Source organism: Homarus americanus, unplaced genomic scaffold, assembly GCF_018991925.1.
Source record: "Homarus americanus isolate GMGI-L3 unplaced genomic scaffold, GMGI_Hamer_2.0 scaffold14467, whole genome shotgun sequence".
NCBI lineage: Eukaryota > Metazoa > Arthropoda > Malacostraca > Decapoda > Nephropidae > Homarus > Homarus americanus.
In genome coordinates, this window is record NW_024733734.1 from 8,007,413 (window position 1) to 8,035,030 (window position 27,618).

The following is a 27,618-nucleotide window of genomic DNA, read 5'->3' on the forward strand; positions in this document are numbered from 1 at the left end:
AGATATCAAATTAAGATCCTTAAGTAGTATTCAGAGTACTCTATATCAAATGGAACAAATCATTTTATTTAAATAAAGGAAACAAAGTCTATATAGGCCTATATGATTTTTTGGCCGTGTCATGTTTCTTTTCCTCCTGAACTTGTACTTTCACTGTGTGCTTCTGAATCTTATTTTTAGTACATCCCGTGAATAATACACACACCAAGAAAAGACCCTCCATTTTTTGGCCGAAATGAAGAAAATTGTAAGTCTATAGCCTTAAAGGATTTTTGGCCAAAAATACTTTTTCTCTCAGAACTAAAATATAATGTTCCTAACTATTTTAGTACATCCAGAATAATACACAAGCACCAAGAAATGACCTCGAAAACCCATAAGTGGCAAAATAGGTCCAAAAAGTCCAAAAACAAACGAAGAAAAAATACGTTAGGTTAGGTTCTGCAGGGTTTTGTCCAACTTGGACAAAATTGGTTGGAATATGTCCGACTATGTCCCAGTAGGTCGAAATAGGATTCCGCCTCAGAATACGGTATGATTCCGCCCAAGAATAGGATAGGATTCCGCCTCAGTTTACGGTATGATTCCACCACAGAAGACGGTCGGATTCCGCACACAAGACATAAGACTGTGGATGTGCACCATGGTGTGTTAAGCACATAGCAAGGTTCGTAATTACACTATTCTAACGACATTAAACAATTGAACGAGATAGAGTATAACTCTGTATGAGTTAAAAAACATTTAATTCACTTATCATATACAGTAAACAGTTTATAACAATGATATAACAAATATGGACATGCCTGCTTATTGACTTAAACATCTACAAGTACAGGTATCATATAATAAATTCTTCATACAAAAATATTACTTCTCTGTACAGTAATTTAATACACAAACTAAAAGGCAGAAATCTAACTAAAACAAGCATTAGAATCTTCTTAAAACTATAATTTGCAATTCTGATCAGAACATCCTAAGGAACTTTCTCCATTTTAATGCTCAAAGCATACAGTACATATATGATTCGGAATTGTAAATAAAAAAGAACACATAGATAGGGATAGCCGTTGATTAATCTTTACAAAGTAAATGACAGTTTTGGTTTTCAAAATAACTGAAATTAATTTGAATACAGTAGAGCCAAATTTGCTCCGTTTCATTTAAGACGTCATTTACCTTCGTAATATAGTCAAATTATATCTGGAGTATGCTAGATAAGGTATTATGTACGTATATCTAAATGATCGTCTATGGTCTGTCAGAAGTTCCAAAGAAAAGAAATACATAAAAATTATCAATATTAAGCAATTTATATATATATATATATATAAGCTAGGCTACACAAAATAATAACTGCATGGGACTAGATTACCACAGTGAGAAATATAAATGGAAACTACACTAGGCTTGGGTATCAGCTGACAAATATATTGTATTTAAATCAAAGTGACCTCCACTGCAGGATGACCTTCGACTATACTGATGATGCATTGTCTCAGTGTTAGTTAATCTTCCTGATAAATTAAGTTTTACACTATAACTTTCCATTGGCCTCATCAAAGCTCTTCTTATTCTAAGAACACTTTTATTTCATTTGTAAGTAAAATAAGTCAATTATTCATGGAAAGTGATGATACTCGAAACAAACTGACAAATCATTGCAACTTTGTCTTTGGTTGATCTAATTGATCATGAAACAAAAAGCTTTAATTGTTTGGATCTGCTCTTAGTGGGAACTCGGTGCTGAAACGAGTTGTGAATAGTCTAAGTATTGTGTGGAAATAAATACTGTACACAACTTCGTTAAATTTTTCTAGAAGACTTTCTTTAACCCCTCCCCTCCCCCAAAAATTATAAATGGATAATTACTAATACAGTCTTACTGTACTGTCAGTGATACCAGATTAATTCTTATATTTTACTCTATGAGGCAGGGTCAAAGATGGATTCACATAATTTTCATTGGGTGTTTGTTTTTTTTCAATAGGATTTGAGCCTGCTTGCCCAGTTTCTCATCAAGAACGATCAATCTTTTTTTAACTTCTGAATGTTCTCAAGAATGAACAAGGATGTAATCTTTCACTATATACAATTTGCATATTCTTCTTTTTTCACAGTTGTTCAACGTTCTCAATTTCACACACTATACTGTACACCATAGTTTCAGCTGAAGGTTTGAAAATGACACTTGCTGGATATCTTACAAGACATAAATAACGGATTTCAATTGATATGGGGATGTTCTGTCTAGCCTAGTGAGGCATAGTTGGGGTCGAGGTGACCCAGATGAGGCTTGATGCTAACTTGTAGATGTGGTGATACGTGTATCGATTATGGTGGAGAGTTCGATGATGGTGGAGAGGCTGCGTTTGTTTCGTGCAGGAGGGTGGCATGGTGAGGGGTGTAGTGAAAGGGGATGGGAGTGGCATGGTGGTACTGTTGGGGATGGAGGGGTGGTAGATGGTGGATGACATGGAGATCAGGCTCAAATGCATTTCTGTGAAGTGGTACGCCAGGGTGACCAATAGCAGCATTTACAGGGTAGAAAAAGGGTGCGTCCTCGCAGGCGAAGTTGTACCACCAGTCGCACACGAAGTACTTCTGGTTAAAGATGGTGCCATTTGGGCACAAGAAGGAATCTTGGCGGCCACTGCGGTGACAGATGTGGAACACCTGTGTAGATAGAGGGATTATACTTACTGTAGGTAAGAAAAAATAACAAGTGAAAATACGAAGCAATTATTCAGAAGGGTGTGCAGAGGACACTGAAGTAGTGAACGAATTGGAAGGAGGCATACTGTATGTGCAATTATACAAAGCAGACGGACGGACATACACTTACTTATCACTGAATAGCGAAATAGATTTGAAACTATAGTCACGTATAGGCCACACAGTCACTGTACAAAGTCTGGTGAAATCGAGGGAAAGTTGACAGAGTGTGAATAAGAAGAATATACAAATTTACCAACTAAATGGCATATTCAACACAAAAAACAATGGAGTTTTTATTCAGATAGACTACCATCCATGGCCCAAGTTTATTGGATATTGAACAAACGATGACCGAAACTATAGTACATAAAACAAATTGAGCATGAAAAAGAATATGAAAATTGAGTACCTAAATTGTAAATAGACTCCAAAAGTAATGTAGTATTTGTTCTGGATAAATTAAACCTTTCACTAAATTCGAAGAAAAAATTATTGAGATATAAGGCTAAGGAACTTTTAAATGGACGGAAAGAATACACCTTTTCACATATCCGTTGAGACATTGTTACATAACTATTTGACAAATTTCATAACCGAATGCCAGAACACATCTCGAATGACAATCTAAAATAATTGTTCGTTCAAACTAATGGAAGTGACTGACATAAGTTATGAAGTTGACAGACGTGAACAATAAACCGACAGTCTACATATAGTTTGAGAATGTAACAATTGGAGAATGACATACCACCAACAGTTATTTTAGATTGTCATTCGAGATGTGTTCTGTCATTCGGTTATGAAATTTGTCAAATAGTTATGTAACAATGTCTCAACGGATATGTGAAAAGGTGTAGTGCAAGACAAATGCTGAAAAATACATGAAAAGGCAGTGTAGAAATCACACACACACACGTGTATCCCGTTTGTTTACACATTCAAATTTAATCCTAAACCTCAACAATGAAGCATTAAACTATACAGTACATTAATTCCATAAGACTAGCCATGATACTAATACAGTCACAGGAAGCGTTTCTACTGTAAACATCTACTACTGTGTATCATTCAATGACGTCAACATACAGTACTGTACTTTATGGGTGGGGCAAATCTTATATTCTTAACACCACATCCACTGAGTCATGAGTCACATTGTATTATGAAGGTGCCAGTACTTACCTTATAGTAATGAATACGGATCACCATTACAGGACCAATGGTGTTAGTATAATGGTACACTGTAGTGGTGCTAGTATACTAGTACACTGTAGTGGTGCTTGTACTGTATAATGGTACACCAGTGGTGCTAGTATAATGGTACACTGTAGTGGTGCTAGTATAATGGTACACTGTAGTGGTGCTAGTATAATGGTACATCATAGAGATGCTAGGACAATGGTACACCGTAGTGGTGCTAGTATAATGGTACATCATAGAGATGCTAGGACAATGGTACACCGTAGTGGTGCTAGTATAATGGTACACAGTAATGGTGCTAGTATACTAGTACACTGTAGTGGTGCTTGTACTGTATAATGGTACACCAGTGGTGCTAGCATAATGGTACACAGTAATGGTGCTAGTATACTAGTACACTGTAGTGGTGCTTGTACTGTATAATGGTACACCAGTGGTGCTAGTATAATGGTACACTGTAGTGGTGCTAGTATAATGATACATTATAGAGATGCTAGGACAATGGTACACCGTAGTGGTGCTAGTATAATGATACACTGTAGTGGTGCTAGCATAATGGTACACCGTAGTGGTGCTAGTATAATGGTACACAGTAATGGTGCTAGTATAGAGCCACACTTACCTGACAGCCAGCCTCCATGTCAGCATAGTAGCCTGGGTAATCAGCTACAAGGTCACAACCGAAGGAGGTGAGAGGGATGTAGCTTAGGATGGGGTAGTCTCTCCCAGCTCGACCTGTGGGAGTGTAGTTCATGAATCAAAACATCTCCTTTTGTTACATAATTCTCATATTACTCAGTGAGGAATGAGCACCTATTTAGGGTATGTGTTACGGAATTATTGTCTGGTTATGAAAAAGATTGCAAAAACTAAGCTCACCCAGTCAACTGTACTGCACTATATTGTACTCTTCACGGATTGGTAGATAAAGGAAGAACCATATGCTGTGTGGTTGATATCTCTTTTATCATTTTATGTATTTATTTTTACGACAATACATGTAAACAAATATGAAAGATTACTATAAATTAAACAATATTAAATATAATATGCAGAAACCTTCCTAATAACTTAAAATACAGTACCCGTATATCTAATCAAGACGAATCTAGGTAAATTTCTCGAAATCAATTGCTCGACAGTAAATTGCTCGAAATAATTTCTCGAACTCGACAGTAAATTGCTCGAAATCAATTATTTAACGGTTGAATACTGTAGCAGTTCGAAGCTCGAAGCACCACGTCAGTTGAGCACTGCGCCTGCGCCGTCTAACGACACGTCAACGTAGCAGGTTATATAAGGAGCCTCAACACTCGCCTTAGCAGTCAGTCTTCTAGGGCTTTCTCTCTGGGCTGATATTGTACATTTTCTGGATTTAACATTAATATAACACCAAGAAAACTTCAATTGTTTCCATCAACCAACCACAAAAATAATAAAAATGTACCCGTTCTTATTTTAAACTATGACGAAACAAACAATGTAGAAGAATATTTAAGAACTGTTGTATAATAGAAATGTACCCGTTCTTAATTTTAACTGTTCAATTAACAATAATAAAGTTGTACTTTTTTGTCTTATTTTTGGATATTTTCGAGCAATCTGCCTTTCGAGCAATTGATCGTTCGAGATATTATTTTTCGCGCAATTGATTTCGAGCAATTTACTGTCGAGCAATTGATTTCGAGAAATTTACCGGATACCAATCTAGACATATGTTTGATGTCATATTTTTCTTTTAACTCTAATCTTTTTTTGCTACTACAAATTATTGTCCACAAGTTGCAAAGTCGACCTTATGAAGAGCAACTTTCTCTTTTTTAGCCAGCCAATCCTCAAAATAACTTACAAAAATATAAATGAGAAAAGAATATGATCTTTTAGCATCGTGCGGTTACCTTATATGCTAAAATAATTTAGTGTTACAAAATGAGGCCATGAATTCAGTTTTGTATACAAAAACAAATCATCTTACCTGGGATGCCGGCAATATACCCAAAATCGAGGATCTCATTGTCAGGGATGTAGCTGGGGTGTCTGCTAAGGTGGTGAGGTCTTCGTACTGGCGGATGATATGGTGCATAGTCGTAGTCATCGTAGTAGTAATAATAGTCATCGACGTCATCGTAATAGTAGTAGTAGTCATCATCGTTGTCATCGTAGTAGTAATAATAGTCGTCGTAGTCAGGCGGGTAGTGGGGCGGGTCAGTCGGAGGATGACGTTGTAGAGGTTCGGCACTGATGGGAAGATCGTTGTACCCGGGTTCATAGGTGGTAGGAGTGTAAACAGGTGGAGAATAAGTCGAAACCTCGTTGTGTCCTGGTGACGAGGAAGGGCGGAGATTGGAGAACACTCGACCAATACCAGGATGACTGAAATCCTGTAGATTTTGCAGTTTAGTGTCGAGTGTAGGCTTGTAGGTGGTGATGCGAGAGCTTGTTGGAGGTGCTGTAGGAGTACGATGAGGAACAGGAGTCTTTGGAGGGACATAATCTGGCTTAGATGTAGTGAGTGGATCGTAGTCAGGTTTTGGGGTCTTCGGTGGAATGTATTCTGGATTAGGAACAGCGGGGGGAATGTAATCTGGCTTAGATGTAACTGGTGGAGCGTATTCTGGCTTAGGGGCAACAGGGGGGATATATTCTGGCTTTGGAATAGCAGGAGGATCATAATCTGGCTTAGGGGAGGCTGGAGGGATGTAATCTTGTCTGGGGGAGGTTGTAGGAACATATGGAGGGCTGACTGTTGTATGAGGCATGATAAGTACAGTGGTGAGGTGTGGTTTTGGAGTCGCTGGTGGGACATACACTGATTTTGGGTGAGGAGGAGAGTCTGTCTTGGGGAAGGATGGCAAAGCATGGGAAGGTTCTGGGTGAGTCGGAGGGTGATAGTCTGGCTCAAGATGTATTGGAAGAACATAGTCAGGATCAGGGGGGGCCAAGGGATGATAATCTGATGCAGGACTTACAGTGGGAGCGTAATCAGGCTTGGAGTAAAATGGAGTAATATAATCCGGCTCTGGATGACTGGGAGGATCGTAGGTTAAGGAAGGTGGTGGATGGGTTGTTATGGGGCCATCATAACCAGCTGGAGCGCGATAGTCAAGATTGGGAGGGAGGTAGTTAACTGATGGCTCTTTGGTCGGCGGTAGGTAAGTGGGGTCGATGGGGAGATGCAAAGGTGGAGGTGGTGGTGGGATATAAGAAGTCTTGGTTGTTGCTATGTGATAATCTCTTACGGGAAGTTCGGGAGCACTGAGAACATCCGGTGAAACTTTGGGGGGAACATAAACTTGGGCAGAAACCGATCTAGCAGTGGTGGGGAGGTATTCTCTGAGGGGTGGCTGGTAGATTCCCACAGGAAAGGAGTAAACTGGGTTTGGTGTCGACTGTGGATTTTCAAGAAGGAAATGGTCGGGTTCAGGAAGATGGTACGAAGTCTCAGGGGGGTGGTATACAGGTTTAGGGGCATAATATGTAGCACCAGGTGATTGATAGACAGTTTCATAATAAGCTGGAGGTTTTGGGCTTGATGAATGCTCCCTTCTTGTGGAATGGTCTGGGTGATAGCCTGGAGGTGGGGTCGGATTTGGGGCATAACCATGAGGCTCATCTTTGTATCCTGGAGGACTATGGCCTTTTTTAATGCTCACCAGCCAATCAGGTAAAACAGTCCCGTGTGGTACAGGTTTCGGTGGCAAATAATCCTTGTTCGGTGGCTGGTATCTCTGTAGGGGTGTTTCGTAAGCAGTAGCTGGTAACGTAGGGTGATGTGGGGGTGCATATTCTGAGGCAGGAATTGGTGTGTGGTAATTGCGATGGGGCGGTAGGTAGGTTCTTGCAGGGAGTGTGTAAAGAAGTGATGACATTGTGGTCATTGAAAAAGAGTCTGAATGGATATGCGAGTCTTCACTCTTTGGAGGTAAATATTCTTTACTAGGTGGCACATACGTTTTTCCAGGTGGAGTCTTATACTCCACTGGTGCTTTGGTAGGATGGGAAACTCCAGGAATGTGAGGGGCGTCAGGCTTTGGAACTATGTATTCTTTATTAGGTGGAAGATAGTTTCTTGTTGGGGGAGTTGGACGTTTCCTGTGCTTCCTTCTTCTATTGCCCGGTCGACGTTGTCGGTGAGGGGGTCGTCCACTCCCCGGTAACCTCCGCTGCGGCTCAAAGTCTATATTTGGTGGAAGATATTTTCTGGGCGGTGCAGCATAACCTTCTCCTGGAGATTTGTGACCTATGGATGGTAGATGAGGTCTTTTGGGTGGCGCCATATATATTCTAATAGGTGGAAAATGGTTTCCAAGCTGTTCTTTGTGAACTTGGCTGGGAGTATTATGTTCACTTTTTGTAGAACCATATTCTCTGGTGGGGGGAAGGTACTTGCGCGAAGGCTCATTGTAGGTCTCATTTGGTGGTTTTGGCTCAGGTTTAGGAGCCTCATATCCTTGGTTGGGTTGTTGATACTTCGGCTGAGGAGGAGTCTGAGTCTTCAAAGAATATTCATACTCACTTTCAGGGGCATCATATTCTTTTTGAGGTGGCAGGTACGTCTGCGATGGCTGAGTGTACGTCTCGTTCCTATGTGGTGAAACTGGGGCAACATATTCGTTACTGGGTGGAAGATACTTTTGAGGAGGTACGTAATGGTCTTCTACTGGGGGCTTGTATTCAGCTTTTGGTTCCTGATGCAGACTCACTGGAGGTATATACTCTTTATTTGGTGGCAGGTAATGGTCGGAGGGTTTAGTGTGGTTCTGTGTCTTTGCTTTGGACGGTGTGGATTGAAGGGGAATATACTCAAGCTCTGGAGGCAAGTACGTTTGTGGGGGCTTTTTGTAACCTTCTGTTGTAGCAGCAATGCTACTGGCATGATCAGGAGTGGCTGTAATGGCAGGTATTAAGTGGGGTGAAATGGAGCTGATGTCGGGGTAGGCCTCGGTAGTGTAGACCCTCTGTGTTGTCGTGGAGTGTTGGCCGGAGTCACCCTGGGGTAATGCATCTGTCCTACTATACTTGAAAGAGACGGGTCGCCGATACTGAAGATGCGCTTGCAGACTCACACGCTCTGGTGCAGGTGTGAAGTAGTGAGGTCCACCAGCGGTTGGTCGGCGAAGAAGGCCGTTCGTACGACGACGCTGACTACCTGGTGGACGTCGAGGAGGCCGGAACACCAGACTAGATTTGTCGGTCCCATGGTTCCTGTTGAGAGGGATGTAAGGTTTGGTTATGCCTTTACCTGCATTATCTGTATACCCTGGCGTTACCAAGGCTCCCAGAGGGACATACTCTGGAGATTTAGGCAGGACATACTGCTGGAACTTTCTGTCAGCAGCAAAGCCATAAACTTCGTCAGAGTAGCCAATGGTGGGCCTGGGGTGAGGCTGCTGGAGGTCCTTGGGCGTAACCGAAACTTCTGTTTCGTAGATGTCTGGGATTCCTATGTCAAAACGGGTACTGCCAGGCTTCCTGGAAGGTAACCAAACGTCATCATACATCGGTAAATACATGAGAATTCAAGAATGGCACGTAAAAGCAGCCATACAAGTAATATGTGTGAGGTAGAATCTGGTTAAAAAACAACACAAGTTTACAATACAGAAATGTTATTCAGAATGATAAAGGAATGAGTAACTTAATTATAGGAACAGTATTTGAAACATTCACTTTCAGTAATTACAAACTTAATATTTTGACACTTGTATTAAATGCTTAATCACAACTTATCTTAGATTTAACATTACATGGTATGTTTCACTGCAATTAAAATCTACTTTGATACTAGTGTTATATGTTCCATTAAAACTGAGTACCCTGGTTCAGCCACGGTGACACTAACCAAATGCTTTATGTATGTAAAGTTTCAGGTTTCCAACTGCTTCATGTTTTGGAGCTGTGGCTAGAACAGACAATCTTACTCGTTTTATTATTATTATTATTATTATTATTCAAATGGAGAATACTGTATTAAGATAATCTTACTTGGACGTATAAATGGAGGGTTTCTTCTTGAGGCGGTAGCGGATCCTAGAGGGAAGGGGGGCATTGAAGGAGGTTTCTAGGTCTTGCAGAAGTTGCTGCCGGAGTTCCAGAGTCTCGTTAGCAGACATACATATCGCCGATTTCTGCAGGTGTGTATTAAGTGTGTTAGCAGACATCTAGACACTCGTTTAGAACGTACCACTGATCAAATTGTACAACATTTATAGTGAAGCGCAATTAATGAAACTTGAGACCACACAACTAACTCTATGACGTCAACTTACCACACAACTAACAGTATGATGTCAACTTACCACACAACTAACTGTATGATGTCAACTTACCACACAACTAACTGTATGATGTCAACTTACCACACAACTAACTGTATGACGTCAACTTACCACACAAGTAACAGTATGATGTCAATTTACCACACAACTAACTGTATGATGTCAACTTACCACACAACTAACTGTATGACGTCAATTTACCACACAACTAACTGTATGACGTCAACTTACCACACAAGTAACTGTATGATGTCAACTTACCACACAAGTAACTGTATGATGTCAACTTACCACACAAGTAACTGTATGTCAACTTACCACACAAGTAACTGTATGATGTCAACTTACCACACAACTAACTGTATGACGTCAACTTACCACACAAGTAACTATGATGTCAACTTTCAACCCCATAATAAGAGCTGACGGCTAACATCAGGAGTTGTCAGATTACATTTATTTTTTAAACTATTACCAAAAACTATGTTAATTTAATGATGAATGACACTTGAGGGAGGATTAAGTAAAGTTTACGATAGTTAAAACTACGTTTTAGTTTCGGCAGCTGGTGATGACATGTAGTGGCGTTTGTCGGTATATTATTCACCCCTATTACATAAACAAACGTGTTGTCGTTCTCTCTTTATATAAACAAAAATTATCTCCTTCCCTTTATTAATTCATGATTTCATTATTAATTATTTATCTAATTTTTTACACTCGTGGAGAGGAAGAAGGATCGTGGCTCGGACGGACACCCACCACTTAAGATTTTCCTTCATAATCCGAATGATTATGGGTTAAGTCACAGATACTGGTACTAAGACCATTTTGTAAGCTTGAAGTGGTTTTTAAACACGGGTTTAATTCAGTGTAGGGTACTCACCTGGGTGTTACAGATGACATCTTCCCCAGGTTGGTAAAGGAATTCCTCAGGTGCAGACACTCGCGTTACCACCACCTAAACCGAACAACACTCGCTGTACTAATTCCAAAAGTTTGATGTCCTCAACAACAAACCAAAATAATGGTATACTTGACTGTCAATAATATGCGTGAAGAAAAATCAGTCATGGCTGTTTACCTTATTGGGCAAAACTTACAAATACTGTTAATGCTAAATGCTGTTCAAGAACGGATGGTTTTGATACAGAAAGTGACAACTATCAACACATCGAAATATCTTCTACACTTGCTGATTTATATTTCACCTTAGATGCGGCCTCGTTCTGACTGCTGTTGGTGGTCTGTTCGACTGCTCCTCCCTTAGTACCACCGTCGACCCCTACTGCTGGTTCTCCTCCCCTGTTGACGCTCTCCAGATCCTCACCGCTCCCGAAGATCTTATTGGTGAGTTCTTCAAGGAGGCTTGTATTCTTGAGGCGCCAGGTAAGCAGGTCCTGGGTACTGGAGGTGGACTTGAACGTTGGAACCGAATCCTCATCTACCAATAACATGCGGGAGGTAGCGACATTCGGGGAGGAGTCACTGGCAGACTCCGCCCCATTACCAGTTACTTCTTCCTTTTTACCTTCCTTTATGGATTCATTTTTTGTTCTTTCTCCTTTATCTTCATATGTTGTTCCATTCTCTTCGTTGTCACCTTTATCGTTATTTTCCGCAGACATTACTTCAATATTGGTACCTTCTTCATCTTTTGCTTCAATGCTCAGTTGTGTTGCAGCGTGTAGTTGGTGGGTTGCTGGCGCCACGGTGTGGATAGCAGCTGCCCAGTTCTCCAAGGTGAGCCCCACTTCACTCTTCTCCCCCAAAGTCCCGGGGACTCCATTTCTCACCAAACCTGCCACATATAATGACATTTATGTTTCGTCTGATTTAACTTTAATATTTAATTAACTGTCAAAGGTAAGAAAACATTAGACAATTGTTTCAAAATAAATTTGGTTAATAATAAACATAAAACAATGAAATATACACCAAAATATTCATACTGTATATGGATAAACCGAGAGACAAGTACACTGTATGATAAAAGGCAGACAGAGGAAATAACTCACCCAGCAGGAGCAACAAGAGACACGCGCCGGCCATCCCGTCTCTGCTCGCCTCACTTACTGTAAACGAAAAGTTATTTATTTTGTTGACGAAACGTATTGTTTGTTTTAGATGGTGCCGTACGCGTCATGGGACACTAAATTCAAGTAACTGATCAGAGATTAACTCTTCGTAGTATATCAGATAATACAGTGACAAGGCGAATCAATAAATAAAATCGCTAGCTTTGATAATTACTGTACCTGTAGGGGACCCACCTGGACACGTTAGTGCGTCATCAAACTTGGAACCCGAGGAACCTGCAACACCAAACACACTATATGAACATTACTGAAGTATTTGGAATTTGTCTACTGAATATTTAAATAATCATATTCACACCTTTTAGTCGGTTTTTACACTGTTACCCCTGTATTTCTCTTTAAAAAAAGAACATGCACACAATCATCGTTTCTGTATCACACACAAACATAAATGTACAATCGTTTATTTTTATCTTCCAAAACTAAATTATGTTCTACTATGGCTTAAGGATCCTTATGAAAGACCCAGACCCATTGAGTACCTACTGTAGGCGATAGAGTGAGGTCGAGGTTTTAAATGAGAGGGGGAGAATCTACGACAGTGAAAGAGAGAGGTACAGTACAACACCGCCATATCCCCACACGCCATCTGGCGTGGTCCAATTGCCTCCTCCTTCACTTAACACCAACCACACTCCCTCCCCGCCCCCAACACCAACAGTCCCTCCACGTCACTAATCTAACATGTTATCACCCCCTTAAAGTTTCTTCGTTATCAAGTAACCATGCTCCCTCCCGTGCCTCTACACCACCAGGCCCTCCTAACCGCTCGCCTCCACACAAGCATGCCTTCCTAGTTAAGTTATGCCGCCACTTTTATACTACGTTACATGTAATCTAAATTTACATTCTAAATTATGTTCACACATTAAGCTTATTCTACACTTCATGGCCTTTAAGTTCATGCTTTATCTAAGTTTATGAAATTTCTTCTAAAATTAATTTAAAGTTTTACCGTAAGACGTATTCTAATTCTAAGAGGTTGCCGTATGCTGAAGTACGTTTATCCCGGGGGAACTATAAAAAACACTTAAATCTAAATAAGTTAAGTACAGTACAGCACATCTTACTCTCGTACTTCCTCTCTTACATTCTTTCACTTCTTCTACTGTATATCTTCCTCTCATTCCTTCACTTCCTATTTCTCTATCTCTCACCACTCCCTTACACTTCTCGTTATGGACCAGCTCTCCTCCCCGAGTCCAAACAATGGCCACAACAGCAGCCGATGGTAAAATATAATAATGTTGTTATCCTATAGCTAAGTGATAACCATTAGCTCTGTCAGTGGCTGTACAGTCCATCACTAATACCAGTCTTTCTCAGGGCCGAATTCAGGAGTGGGCAAAGCGGGGAGCTGCCCAGGAGCCTCCACAATCTGGGGGCCTCCACATATTACAATATTTTATTTATTTGTTTATTCATTTGGATTATTTTTATTTTCATTATTTGCGTAGAGGTTTATCTGATTAATAATGCAAAGCGTCATCTCTCTGTAATAACTAATAATATATTCTTTTCTGTGAAGTCTCTTGAAAATTTTTGACATGTGCGGTAGTAGCTATATCAGGGCTGGTCGACTTGAAACCACATGAATGACTCCAGTCATGTCTCACTTTTGTGTGTGTGTGTGTGTGTGTGTGTGTGTTGGGAATTTGTACACTATCAATAAATATACAGTTAATTAAAAATGTCTCAATGTTTTAATTTCCTCAATATAACTGCATATGGCTTCAAAATTCTCCAAAGAAGTGTTCAAATTACAAAATTTTCCCGGGGGACTTACAGCGCCCCCCGGAACTCCCAGATGTTTAGGCTCGCTTTACTCGCCACCCCACCCTCTTGGGTAGTTATAATGAGGGGGCCTCCACAAAGAGGCTGCCCATGGGCCTCCACAGGTCTAAATCCGGCACTGGTCTTTCTTAGTTGATGACTGGGATGGTGTTCATGTAAGATGGACCAGCCACAGTATCTTGCATGGGTAGTGAGTGAGGTGTAATGCTGACCATGTTCCGGGAGTTAGGTTAGGTGGGCGAAGGGTTCTTATATCTGAATGAGATAACGATTAGTTGTGTATATGCGAGTGACAACAATCCTCGTTGGTCAAGAGGTAGTAAATATTTTATAGATGGTTGGAAAATCAAAGGAATAAATTGTAAAAAAAAAAAGTTACATAAACACCTACCAAGCGAGATTTAACTTCTCAATCAAATTAATATCTTTACCTTGTGTGGAAAATAAATGTCAATCATGTCATCGAGCATGTTACCGCCTGAATAGGGACTCCAAAACTAATTATTTATTTTCATTCAGAGTCGATGATTTTTGACCAGGATTAAAGTATGGCGGCGGCGTCATCTTCGTCATGTATAAACATTCTGTGTTCACGCCCGCTTGGAGATAATACTCACTGATTTACGTTATAAGCATGAGTCTCACAGTGTCACGCCTCGAGTAACTTAAAAAGTGTTTCTTCCAATCAGATGAGGTACAATTGTGAGCTGATATCTGGTATTAGGTTATTTTGTCTAGTAAATAATTTGTGGCAACTTTCCCTTAGTCATGGTTAAAAGAGACACAGATAAACGTGTTAACAGACGGTAAAAAAAATGACTTCGTGTTCCTCATGATTTTCTTGCCATATAAGCGTCTCCTATATATATATATATATATATATATATATATATATATATATATATATATATATATATATATATATATATATATATATATATATATATATATATATATATATATAACTGATATGCCGATTATCTAAATTGCCAAGAAGTTGCCGTTTTTAAGAAATTTTGACCGCGTGAATTTAGGGGAACTTGCCGGTCAAATTTGATCATTGCTACACGGTTTTGGGAGTTCATGTAAAGTATTCGGTGACATTTAGGTCATCATTCCCCACAAGACTGTCATCCAAACACTGGCCACATCTTACTGCCTTATACAATCAAGCGTTGACGAAATGTTATTACAATTTACAACCCTTTAGGGTAGTTTTTCCGTCCTGTCTCTCTATTTGTCTGTGTCCCCCCATAAAAACTAGAGAACGGGCTTATATATTTGACGGTTTTGACCACCATCTGACAAAGTCCACATGATAAACTTGATCTACATCGCAACAAAGTTGGCCAAGCGTTGCCTCGGTTAAACAGTTTTTAGTGTTCTAAAGAAACCGGTGACACGAAGCACTCTCCAACGGTGACTACATTTACAGTGGTTTTTAAATCACTGAGGGCGTAATCAGTCAAACTTTAAAAACAAGATGGCGTATACAGTAATAAAATTGCAAGGAGTACTGGAATCACCAGGGTAACTATTTGACAAACTAACTGTACTGTATTGTAATGTACTGTACTGCGTCAGCTTCCACTCTGATATCAAAACGTACTGTACCTGGAGAAAAAAAAAAAACGTTACAGCTATCCCGTGCTAACTTTGGCAGCAAGTTAACATAGAATGGACATTAATCGAACTTTGAATTCGTTCAAACCATCTTGCGAGTTTGGTCCTGGGCAGAGGAAGACGCTACGAAACCTATACTGTATATTACCAGCGTGGTGGGACTAAACTGATCCACCATATGTTATATATTCTTGACTATTTGGTTATAGGTTTAAATGCTTCAGTATTTTTTTACCCCACTTTACCAACATAATGGTCTGTACTGTACTAGGGCGTAGTCAGATTTTAAGTCATCAGAACAATCTTGCATGTTGCGTTATAGTCTAGTCTCATCCCGGAACTTGTCTTTCCTTTGTCTCAGTGAGCGTAAAAGAGAAAGGATGAGTGATTTATTATACTTAGTAAGTGGCAGAAAGGCAGGGTGACGCAACACTACTACAGCTGGATTGTAAGTGAAAACTGGAGTACCTGTGTGTATGTGTTTATCAGGATTTGTTCACCCAAAACACCAACAGTACACCAAGGTTCACCAGTAACAATCTGTAGGAACCTGCATCATTACCCTATACCGTGACCAATAATACCAAGCACCACTTTCACCAATGTCATTTATCACTGAGAATAGAGAACAGAAAGTGATCGATGGGCTCGTTGAGATCTCTGAAAGCCTCATACTACTGACCAATAAGAGATAACCTTATTTTTTAGTTCGAAAGATGATTCTTTTTTTTTTTCAAATACGAAGATTCTGGTCATTTCCTTTTTATTATGTTAAAAAAAGATCTCGTGTAGATGACAATAACTTAAATCGATAAGCCTATTATTATCCTCCCTCCCCCCCAAAAAGTCAATTACTGATTGAAATATTTTTTGCCAAAGACCAGGCCTTTCATCAATTAAAATAAACAATTGTCTTTATGGATGGTCAACACCTCGTATATAAAGGCCACAGTATTCATTTAAACCTCACAGAACAGAACAGAACAGAACAGTATTGAACCATCATACGAACAGTCAAAAAATATAATATATAAATCAAAAAGAAGGAAGAGTTTATTGCTGAAACGTGAGTAATTTTGTTGGAGAAACATACAATCAAGTGAAAGTCTTCTGACAACGTTTCCATAAGACTACACAGTACAGTACAGTTTCTGAAGTAAATCATCAGTTGGCCTCCATCACTCACTGTCTGAGTCTCTAAGAGGTGTTGTCTGACATTCTCTCTCACTAGTTGTCCACAACTAAAGCTAACTGGTGTATAAAACTCATATAAATGAAAGTTAAAAGCAAATCTAAACTTGTAAGTGCAGACGATGATGTGACCTACCCTACGTCGGTACACTGGGTTTTCCCGACTTCACCCGTACCATGGGGTACGGAGACACCCCATTAAAGAAAATTCACGTATTGTTATTAATTTGCAACATATATCCATATAGCTGTTTCACCATATTCTTCCACTCACTAGGGAGCAGATTGATTTCATTGTAGCTGTTATTTATTAATTTTTGAGTAAAAAATTGAAAAAATTTAATTTTTATTCGAATGCTCATTTATTTTGTGAAGGCGTACATAATTCTGCCTTAAATTATTATAATTTTTTCATTATCATGATAAAAAAGATGAAAAGATAGAAAATATTCTTTACTACATATCTAACTATATTTGGCAGTGTTGTGACATAAAAATGTTTCTTTACTTGGTTGGTTCTTTTGGGGTGATGCCACACCCCAGGAGGAAAAATGGCGTCTAGTCCTCACAAGCAGTAACTGAACTGAGCGACTCTTGCTGCTGCCTTCCCTCACCAAATTAGGAAACTACTGGAAACGACAACAATACTCTAAATACAAATTGGAAAATATAAGCTTTCAAAAAATTTTGGGGTGCCAAAACACCCCAGGGTACTGAATTGGGCTATGTTTTAGATTGATGTATTAGTTAGGGTGATATTTTAGCGTCTGCATCAGTACTGGTCCTAGAATAAATAAAATAGCACGACTATAAAAGTACTATAGAAATTTTCAAATCAACTGGTGAAATTACCAGAATCATCAAACCTTAGACCGAACTTGTACTACAGTAATGGCATATCAGCATAAGTGATGGTCACCTTACTGGTTATTGTCTTATAGTTTGACAATATTTTTGCATTTTATTGTCACTAAGGTTGTCAATGAGTTGTCTCTCAAATGGCCTGGTTAACGTGATAATAATGAGCCTGCTTATATAATGATAGCATCCGATCGCATTTAGAGAAAAGCAAACATCAACCTAGAGAAGTCGACTTGTGAAAGAGACCTAGGGGTACTTGTAAGCCCGGACCTACGGCCTAGAAAACAGTGCGTTAATGTTCGAAATAAGGCAAACAGAGTATTGGGTTTTATATCTAGAAGTGTAAGTCATAAGAGTGCAGAGGTCTTATTGCAACTATATCTTGCACTAGTCAGGCCGCACCTCGATTATGGGGTTCAGTTCTGGTGCCCTTATTATAGAATGGATATCAATTCACTAGAGTCGGTGCAGCGAAGAATAACGAAAATGATTCCGGGACTTAGAAACCTTCCATATCAGTATAGGTTAAAGAAACTAAACTTGCATTCCCTAGAAAGACGAAGAGTGCGGGGAGATGTGATAGAAGTATTTAAGTGGGTGAAAGGAATCAATAAAGGGGATATAGATAAAGTTCTTATAATATCCGAGCAGGATAGGACTCGAAGCAACGGATTTAAGTTGGATAAGTTTAGGTTTAGGAGGGAGATAGGAAGGAACTGGTTCACAAATAGGGTGGTGGACGAGTGGAACAAGCTTAGCAACTTTGTAGTAAGTGCTGGAACGCTGGAAAGTTTCAAAAGGAGGCTAGATAAATTCATGGATGATAGAGAGTGGTAGTAACTCTCGACAGGAGCTGCCATGCACAGGCCAACCGACCTATTGCAGACTCCTTATTTCTTATGTTCTTGTGTAAAAAAAAAAGCTATAGACCAAGAGTATTTCTGCTGTACGTCGTTTAAACGGCATATTTATCATTTAACAAGCAGTCTTAAGTGTCACTGGTCTCTACCCTCAGGTTATACTCTGTAGTGGACAGCTGAACATCCCCAGTTCACACCGCTGTTAATGGGTAGCTAACTTTACACATGAGGAAGTGATTGCAATGCCGGCCACGCTTGCTCTTTTTGGACCGAAGGATTCGTATAAAGTGATATGTACCAGTGGTTCCCAGACTTTAAGTCAATATTCGTTTTTTTTTCACGTGGCTTACTACCTTACTGCCTGAACCACCAACTGTAAACATAATATTGATGGAAGAATATTTACAGTTCAAAAACAAGTTTTATTGCTTACTCAACTCCGGTTCACAGCAACAAACAACATAATGAAAATAGTCGCTAAGACGGATGGGGATACTTACCTGCAGTCAGGATGATACAGTTGTAAGATTGTAATAGTAAAGCTTCTTCGGAATTATGTGTATCAACGAATACTGTATTACCAAAATGCAGGGAAAGTTTTGTTTTTAGAGAAAGACGAACAGTAAGCTCGGCCGCAAGATACTACACGAGAAGTTATCAACCGCAAGACTTATTAATGCCCAAACAAAGGTGTATCGTGGACTGTAAAAAGAAAAAAAGTGTAATAAAAGCTTTCTCTACAGTAATATAGTTGTGTGCCACTTAGGGCTCGTTTACACGATCAGTTACCACGTATGGTGGCCGAGCACGCTTCGGATCAGTGGCGAAGCATGGGGTCGGAGCAGGGTACTGACCACTGTTTAGTGGACTGTGTGTTTACACAGAACTTTAAACAACTGCCACACAGTCGTTACCCGTGAGTGTGTGGTAGACTGCTGGGCAAGAAGTTCATGGCTCCCAGACAGACGAGTCGGCGACGGACGGCCGCACTGTTGTGTGTTTTGGCCGCTGGGATGATACTGAAGAAAAAAAACAAACAAGAAAACGGAGTGTGTGGGTGAAAAACTGGTTAAGGAACAAATCGTGTGGTACTTATAACCAAATAGTTGTTGAAATGCAGCGTGAGGACACACAGGAAGGGCAACGATACATTCGCATGACCCCTGAAATGTACAACACTCACTTGGATAAAGTACGTCCACATATTTCCAGGACGGATACAAATATGAGAGACTATACATTTCCCCATAAGCTTTACATTGTTCATTTTTATTTCTGTATCCATCACTTCTGACCTGCCATAGACATGGCCGGTCCCTATACAGTTCAATAATTTGTAACGTTAACGTCTTTGTCTACTCAAACCTTGACTCCTGAGGGTCACTGGTGGGAGGTGTAGGCGACGGCACAACGTCCATCCTTGCTTTTAACTTGCACGTCTGTATGGAGTGGCAGGGACCCACGTGGGTGGCCACGCAACTATTAAGCCCCGTCCACACGATCGAGCAGTGCCCGGCGGGCTTTGCCCGTTTACCTGGCAAAGCCTGTGTGTTGTTGTACACACGGGGGTAGTTGGCGGCAGTCATAGTCTGGCGCCGGTAGCTAGTAGGTGGTTGGCAGTGGCGGGTGAAGTACGATCACCATGGTGTGTCGCAGGAATAATCGCTGGACAGTTAAAGCGAAGAGCATAGCGTTGTGTACTATAATAATTGCTGCTATGTGCAAAAAGAAGAACCAAATGCAGAAAAGGGAATGGTGCAAAGAGTGGTTAGGTTGAAGAAAAGTATTGTGAAGTCATGCCACGATTTTACGTGAACTGCAAGATGGACATGAGCAAGACTTCACCAATTACATGAGAATGGACCCAACACCCTTGACAAACTTCTAGGGAAAATGGAACCATATATAAAAGAAAAAGGATACCAATATGAGGGAGAGTATATCTGAAGAGGCTCGTCTAGAGGCAACGCTCATATATCTTTCAACTGGGTGCACCTACACGTCACTTCAGTATAGAACGAGGATATCAAAAAAGTTTGTCTCGCATAATACCTGGAACTTGTCAAGCCATGTATGAAGTACTCAAGGAAGATTACTTGCAGGTGAGATTTGTAATACATAAAAATTAATTGAATAATGTTAGAATTATGATATGCATAGACAGGAAGCTATGGGACTAGAGTGGGGAGAGCGGCAGGAACGAAGAACACACACGAATGTCCTCATTACATAATACATAAACAATCTCCCGTTTATTATCACGCCAATAATATACATTGCATAAGCTTATTTGGTTATACACTGGACATCTGGACCAAGCCGGGAACATATACGTATCTCATTTGCAGTACTTAAAGTCGCCGCTCCATATCCGGCAGCAAACCACCAGGCAGGCCCACCATGATTTCTCTCAACGACGGGCACGGGCACTCCGCTGGTTTGCCCGCCAATTTTGCCCAATAACGGGCATTTAGCGCGTGCCCGCCGGGCACTGCTCGATCGTGTGGACTGGCCTTAAGGCTCCCACACGTAACTGCCGGGGAAGGGTTGGTGGTTCAGTGTTGCCATCTACACGATCACTGCTCGAGTACAGCTTAGTTACCATGCTTCGAAAACATGCTCCGAGACTGATCGTGTAAACGAGCCCTTACAGTTTACTCTACTTACAGGAGATGCTCTTCCTACACTAAATAAATACTGTGCTCAATTACACTAAAATTAATGGTCCATCTATACTGTAGAATGGGAACCAGAATAAGATGTGTGTGGAGCATACTCATCTTCCGGATCATTACGTCACGATACAGACCAATAATATCAAACAATGTTATTTGTTGAGCAGTGTGGCGCGTGCGACGCGCGGTGCAGCAAACAATCAACAAGGAAGAGTTGGTTAACGTTGACAACCGCAGGCAAGGCGTTGGTAGGACATTGCTTAATTTGCGGTAACCGAGGTTAAGATGACGGTCCGCACGAAGTGACGGGATGTTAGTTGAAGTACCTTGTATAATGAGAGAGAGAGAGAGAAAGAGACTGGAATTAACAGGTCATTACATAAGTGATAAATATATCGTTTTGTTATATTCGTCCTTTTCTATGTCTCCCATTGTTTACACGCTCACCAGGCAGAAATAATTAGTTGCGTTAATATTTAGTTTTGATGAATATTTGTACAAGTTGCATCTAACATTGTACTGGTGAACCTCTAAACGTGCCTTCATTTCAATTGTATATTGTACGATTTAGTCGCTAAAAGTTCAGGTTTCAGATTCCTCCATAACTTTAAGTATAGAAAAAAAAGGTTATAGTGGCTCCAGGTGGAGGCCGTCCTCGCTGGCTTTCTCAGCCCCGTTAACACTTTCTTTTGAGAGTGACAAACTTTTTTGTTAATCATAATTCAGGGGTCAGAGTGAGAAAGTTGAGACAGGGAGCTAGGAAGGAGTGGTGGTAACATATGGTTGACACAGAGCAGCAGGTGCGGGCCTAATAGCCCGTCCTGTCTCCTGTGCCGCGCCATGCTCGTGTTTCTCCCTCCGTGTTTTATGTTGTTTCGATTTACCTCAGTGAACTGCATGGTGTCGTGACCTACTGGGTATTCAAAAACATTCCCGTTCATTCGTCTGTATTATCCACACATTTATTCATCTGATCCAGATCTTCCCAAACCGAGTCACTTCCAGGTGAAAAATACCTGTTTAGTTAACTGTTTTATATTAACTTTTATACCGCCTGTCTGTTATTCTTAACATTTTCTCTTTTCCCCGCACGTGTTCTCTTTCCTTCTGTCTCTCCTTATTTTAACTCTCGTTATTTTCTATATTTTTTATACCTCTCCTTTAAATGTTACTTATTTGTTTGTTTGTCTCTTTCCTCGACGCAATCTGATTGTTGGCGACAAACTGTACACTAGTGTGGCCGCGAGTCGAGGCCTTCACATCAGGGAGGTTATTCTATATTATGGATAAAGCGTCACAAGAAGATATAAGGTTGACGCTAAGAATAAATAGGTATTTGTTTAACCACCATAACCCTGAAGGACAAGGTTTCATCCCAAAGTTTTTCTCTAAAATATCATAATTGAATGTTACGAAAGTTCCCCCTCACTCCATTCCTAGCAATATTTATATCCTAATACCTCAGAGATTTAGGTGATCCTAACGCAGATCTTCAGTGTTGTATGAAGAGGAAAACCAAGTGTTAATTGTTGATCTTAACAAGTTTGGAAACTAGACACATACGTCAAATACTATTATTGACAGGATACTCGATATAAAATTAGTCAGGAATAACCCGCGTTAACTATGTGGTCCTAGTAACATTTTACAGACTCAGTTAAAAAGCTATCAGTAAATCTCACCAGTCCATATATACTGTAGAGTACAGTATGCGGGGTCAATTAAAATACGACTAAGACCACATAGGTGACACGAGGTATCCCCAGTGGAGGTCACGTTGCCTAATAATAATACGAAGTAGCAGCTTTGTGTGAAATACAACCTGAGACCATTCCCACAGTAAATGTTCAGTTATACCCAAACATACAGGTCATTGCACCACCAAAATAGGTCAAAAAGAGTTTCCCCGTGAACACACCGCAGCTCCATTAATACCTTTCTCTTTAGCCTTGTTACTGGTGAAAGTGTCGGAAAATGTAGAATAAAAACACCGACATCTGTCCAGGTGTTAAGTCAATTAAGGCACCCCCAAATTGACGAGAGCACAGCTGCAGGTTGGCAGATGTTGAACTGGAAGTAGTGAAGGCAGATGTATTTTCTCATGAAACGTCCACACATCTGGTGTCCTTTTGGTTTTATTTTCGCAAGTAAAAAAAGAAAGTTAGAAAATGCAATTGCTTGAACTTACAAACTAGCGTGAGGTGATTTTCTTTTTTACTTTAAACCTCACCATTACTTAAGCTTGTTTATTTAGCTAAACACAAAACGTTAATTTTTGTAGCTAAATTTACATATTTTCAATGGATTTATTGTTCACTACGATGCGTGTATTCAACAGAAATTTTTAATTTTGCCTGATACACAGATGTCTTCGCTGCTGAAATGCCCCACCCATATGGTGGTCTCTGGTGCATTTCTACACCAAAATAAAGAAACTTGAAAAAAAAATGATGATTGCATTACTCTTCAAATTTATCATGTGTTCAGTCAGGTTAATGTTCAAACAATTCTTTCTCCCGTCTCGACTCCGGGTAGTTCTTCCAAAATGTAAATAAACTTAACGAATACTATTTTGATTGAGGTTTTATTGTTGCAGACATTGTGGGGCAAACTTCCGAGAATATTGGTTACTTTATTGTATTATACTGTGTCTTCCAGGCGGTCCATCTGTAGTGTCAGGTATTGTTATCAATGTGGACACAGAATGCAATGAAATACTATAAGATAAATACTATTAAACTGTTCAAATACAACAATGCAACACAGTGCAACATAATATAACAATAAAATGTCATTCACTACAAAATTATTTAATTTAATATACTATAGGAATAGCCGTGTGTCTGTCTAGCTGTCTGTCTGTGTGTCTGTCTGTGTGTCTGTTCCAGGCAGCCGAAACAGCACAATCGTTTTTCATCAAACTTGGTGGAAAAATCGCAAAAAATTCGTAGAGTGGAACAAACCTGGTCCCATGTCGATGGTTTCTTTAGGAAGGCATTAATTAACAATTTCATTTACGATGGAAAATGATGGGAGTCTACAGACTTGGCACACCTTAATTAACCATCCAAGTCTACGGACTTAGCGCACCCTCATTCGCTGTACACTGTCACAAGCGTTCAAACTTTCATAAGGGCACGAAGGGCCCGCGATCACTTGTACTTTACTATGATTTCACAGAAGTCAACTTAAGCCCCCTTTAGCATAACTTGTTTGTTTACTTCACTTTTGTATAGGTGTGTGTGTGTGTGTGTGTGTGTGTGTGTGTGTGTGTGTGTGTGTGTGTGAGAGAGTTCTATTTTATGAGAGAGAGAGAAAGAATGTCTGTCTATGAATGACACCAAAGCGAAGGTAATGTTTTATCATCATGTTCTCATTGGAGGCTGTGCACCACATAGTTATGTTTGTAGTGAAGTTATGTCATTTTAAGTAAGTACTGTACTCTTTCTCTCTCTCTCTGCTTAAGCGTCTGACAGCTCTCTCTCTCTCTAAACCGCCCACACATCCATACCACCCACACATCCATACCACCCACACATCCACATCCCCACTCATCCATACCCACATCCATACCACCCTCATCCGCCAATCCACACTCAATCGCCAACCCACACTCGCCCGCCAATCCACACTTACCCACCAACCCACACTCACCCGTCAACTCACACTCATCAGCCAACCCACACTCATCCGCCAATCCATACTCACCCCCCAACCCACTCTCACTCGCCAACCTAAACTCATCCGCCAACCCACAATTACCTACCAACCTTCACTGTCTACCACCCTCACTGCCCACCTCCTGCCCTGCCCACCACCATAACTGCCCATCACCCCTTACTGCCCACCACCCTCACTGCCCACCACCTTCATTGCCCACCTCCTGCCCTGCCCACCACCTTCACTGCCCATCGCCTTCACTGCCCTGCCCACCTCCTGCCCTGCCCACCACCTTCACTGCACACCTCGTGCCCTGCCCATCACCCTCACTGCCCACCTCCTGCCCTGCCCACCACCATAACTGCCCATCACCCCTCACTGCCCACCTCCCCAACTGCCCACCACCGCAACTGCCCACCACCCTCATTGCCCACCACCTTCATGTGGCCTTGGCTAACTTCTCCGTGTGGGACATATAATATAAAGTGATCTTGAATTATCATACATCGTTATGAACAAAATTCAAATGTAATTTAAGGAAATATCTCAATTTATAGGGCAAATACCATGCCTAGAATGTGAGGTTAACATTATATGCGCGTGAGGGGGGCAGCATCCCCCTCCCACTCTGTCAACATCAGCTTTCGCAACTCTTGACCTCTCATTAAGGCTTTCTGTATATGACATTAATTTAACCAAGGGTTCTATAAATTATTATTGAACGTTTCTATCAACTCGACTTGTGACTTAACAAAACGATTCCTTCCGACTTGGGTACAACACACTCTTTCCTTGGCGTGTCCCCCGAGTGGTAGTAACTTCTCAGTGCGTCCATATACTACTGTACACTCCAGTGTTCCTTCAAACCAACAATAAGTGTTTAATTAATGCTCTATTGGAATTGTTCTGGATCTTCGTCAGATGGAAGAACATAATGCCCTGACTGACATACACTATGAAATAGTTTAGCTGCGATATGACCGAGTAGTCAACAAGATCATTTTTTAAGTATTGTGCGAATGATATTTGTTGTTAACTATATTCACTGAAGACTGGGAAGTTTTTGTCTCGAAGAAAATTAATGAAATCTAGTGGCAGCGTTATTTTCACCAGAACAGAGCCATATGGCTTTCAAAATTTCTAATTTCACTTCCAAAACGCCTGAGAATCTAAGAGAGAATTCGTAGTTAGCGGCGAAACTCAGCCCAAAGTTATCATTATAAATATTACCGCCACTGTACTCTTATGATTACTTTATTAACTAGATACCAACTTAACGTTTAGTTGTTCTAGCCCCCAGACCATGTTACATTATACGACCACAACTGCACCGTCACAAAGAAAACATCTATCTGGGGGCTACCTGCACCACCTTATATTATACACAATTGTACCGTTACTAGACATCTATCTGGGAGCTACCTTGTTGAACTTGATAATAAAAGTATTCATACCTTGGTGACGAGTACTATCCTCCTGTAGGGTAATCCAGACGTGATACTGTAGGAGGTTCTTGGTAGGCTGGAGTATGGTATAAGAGGTTATGCTGGGAACAAGAAGAAAAATAACTTTGTAAATATGTCTGTATAACAGGATTGTATAATATAACATTGTTTGGTGTGTTTCTGTACGTCTTTCAGTTTCTCATCGCTATTTTTTTCAGTATGAGAATGTCATCTGATACATAAATTCATCCATATCGGTGTTGTATGGTAGACTGAAAGGCTTAGGTGTAAGTATAGGCATTGTAAGTGTTAAAGTTTATGACCAGTAGTTATCTTTTATGGTGAGTAATAGTTGTAGCTGTGTGACTCCTTGGCTGGGTCCTAAGGTCTGAGTTTACTCGTGTGTGTGTGTGTGTGTGTGTGTGTGTGTGTGTGTGTGTAGCTGTGGTTTACCTTGAAGTGTGAGTCAAAGAGAGCAGTGATTATTTTCTTAGTTAAGAGTGTGGCTAAGTGTCTCTTAGCTATGGGTAATCTTTTTTCTTTAGCTGTGGTTGTAGTTAAGTGTGTTTTAGGTGTGTGTCGTTAGCTGTCTCCTTTCTGTGAGTATAAATGTGTGTGTGTGGTCACTGTGCACGTACTTATTTGTGTGGTGTCTAGGAGTGTGTATCAAGCATGAGCGCCGCCAGAGACGCTCCACCAAACACACAAGACACGTGCTCCTTCTGCCGAGTCTGGCTGACGACTGATCACAGCAGTTTCCACTCTCCACTCTGTCACTCTCTCGAGGAAACGACACCCACTTCTTGACTCCCTCCTCCTCCACTATCTCAACCACCGTCCTCCTCCACTATCTCCACCCTCAACCACCGTCCTCCTCCACTATTTCCACCCTTAACCACCACCCACCTCCAGTATCTCCACCCTCCTCCACTATCTCTACCCTTCACCACCGCCCTCCTCCATCACCACCACCCTCCTCCATCACCACCACCCTCCAACACCACCACCACCGTCATGTTAACTAGACAACACCGGCTATGTGGTATGAACTCATTCATACATAAAATCATTGTAAGACAAAAGTAACCATAACGTTAGGTAAGGTAGAGGAGTGTGTTACAATATGTGTAATACAACAAAACAACTCTCTGTATATATGATTAAAAGAAATTTATTTTAGAGATAAAATGTTTAAGGAGTCTGGCTGTTCG

At 40.6% G+C, this 27,618-nt stretch overlaps 1 protein-coding gene across 1 annotated transcript; it reads right to left on the reverse strand.

The window, feature by feature from the left end:
- Positions 1–318: 318 nt before the first annotated feature.
- Positions 319–27,163, reverse strand: LOC121869984 (titin-like). The gene is made up of 10 exons (XM_042371653.1): positions 27,046–27,163; positions 26,417–26,508; positions 12,473–12,514; positions 12,218–12,274; positions 11,411–12,000; positions 11,086–11,160; positions 9,907–10,049; positions 5,897–9,393; positions 4,544–4,656; positions 319–2,679 (listed from the first exon to the last, which is right to left on the reverse strand). The coding sequence occupies exons 4-10, from the start codon at positions 12,249–12,251 to the stop codon at positions 2,338–2,340; spliced, it is 4,794 nt and encodes a 1,597-aa protein (XP_042227587.1). The 5' UTR covers positions 12,252–12,274; positions 12,473–12,514; positions 26,417–26,508; positions 27,046–27,163; the 3' UTR covers positions 319–2,337.
- Between the last annotated feature and the right edge of the window lie 455 nt (positions 27,164–27,618).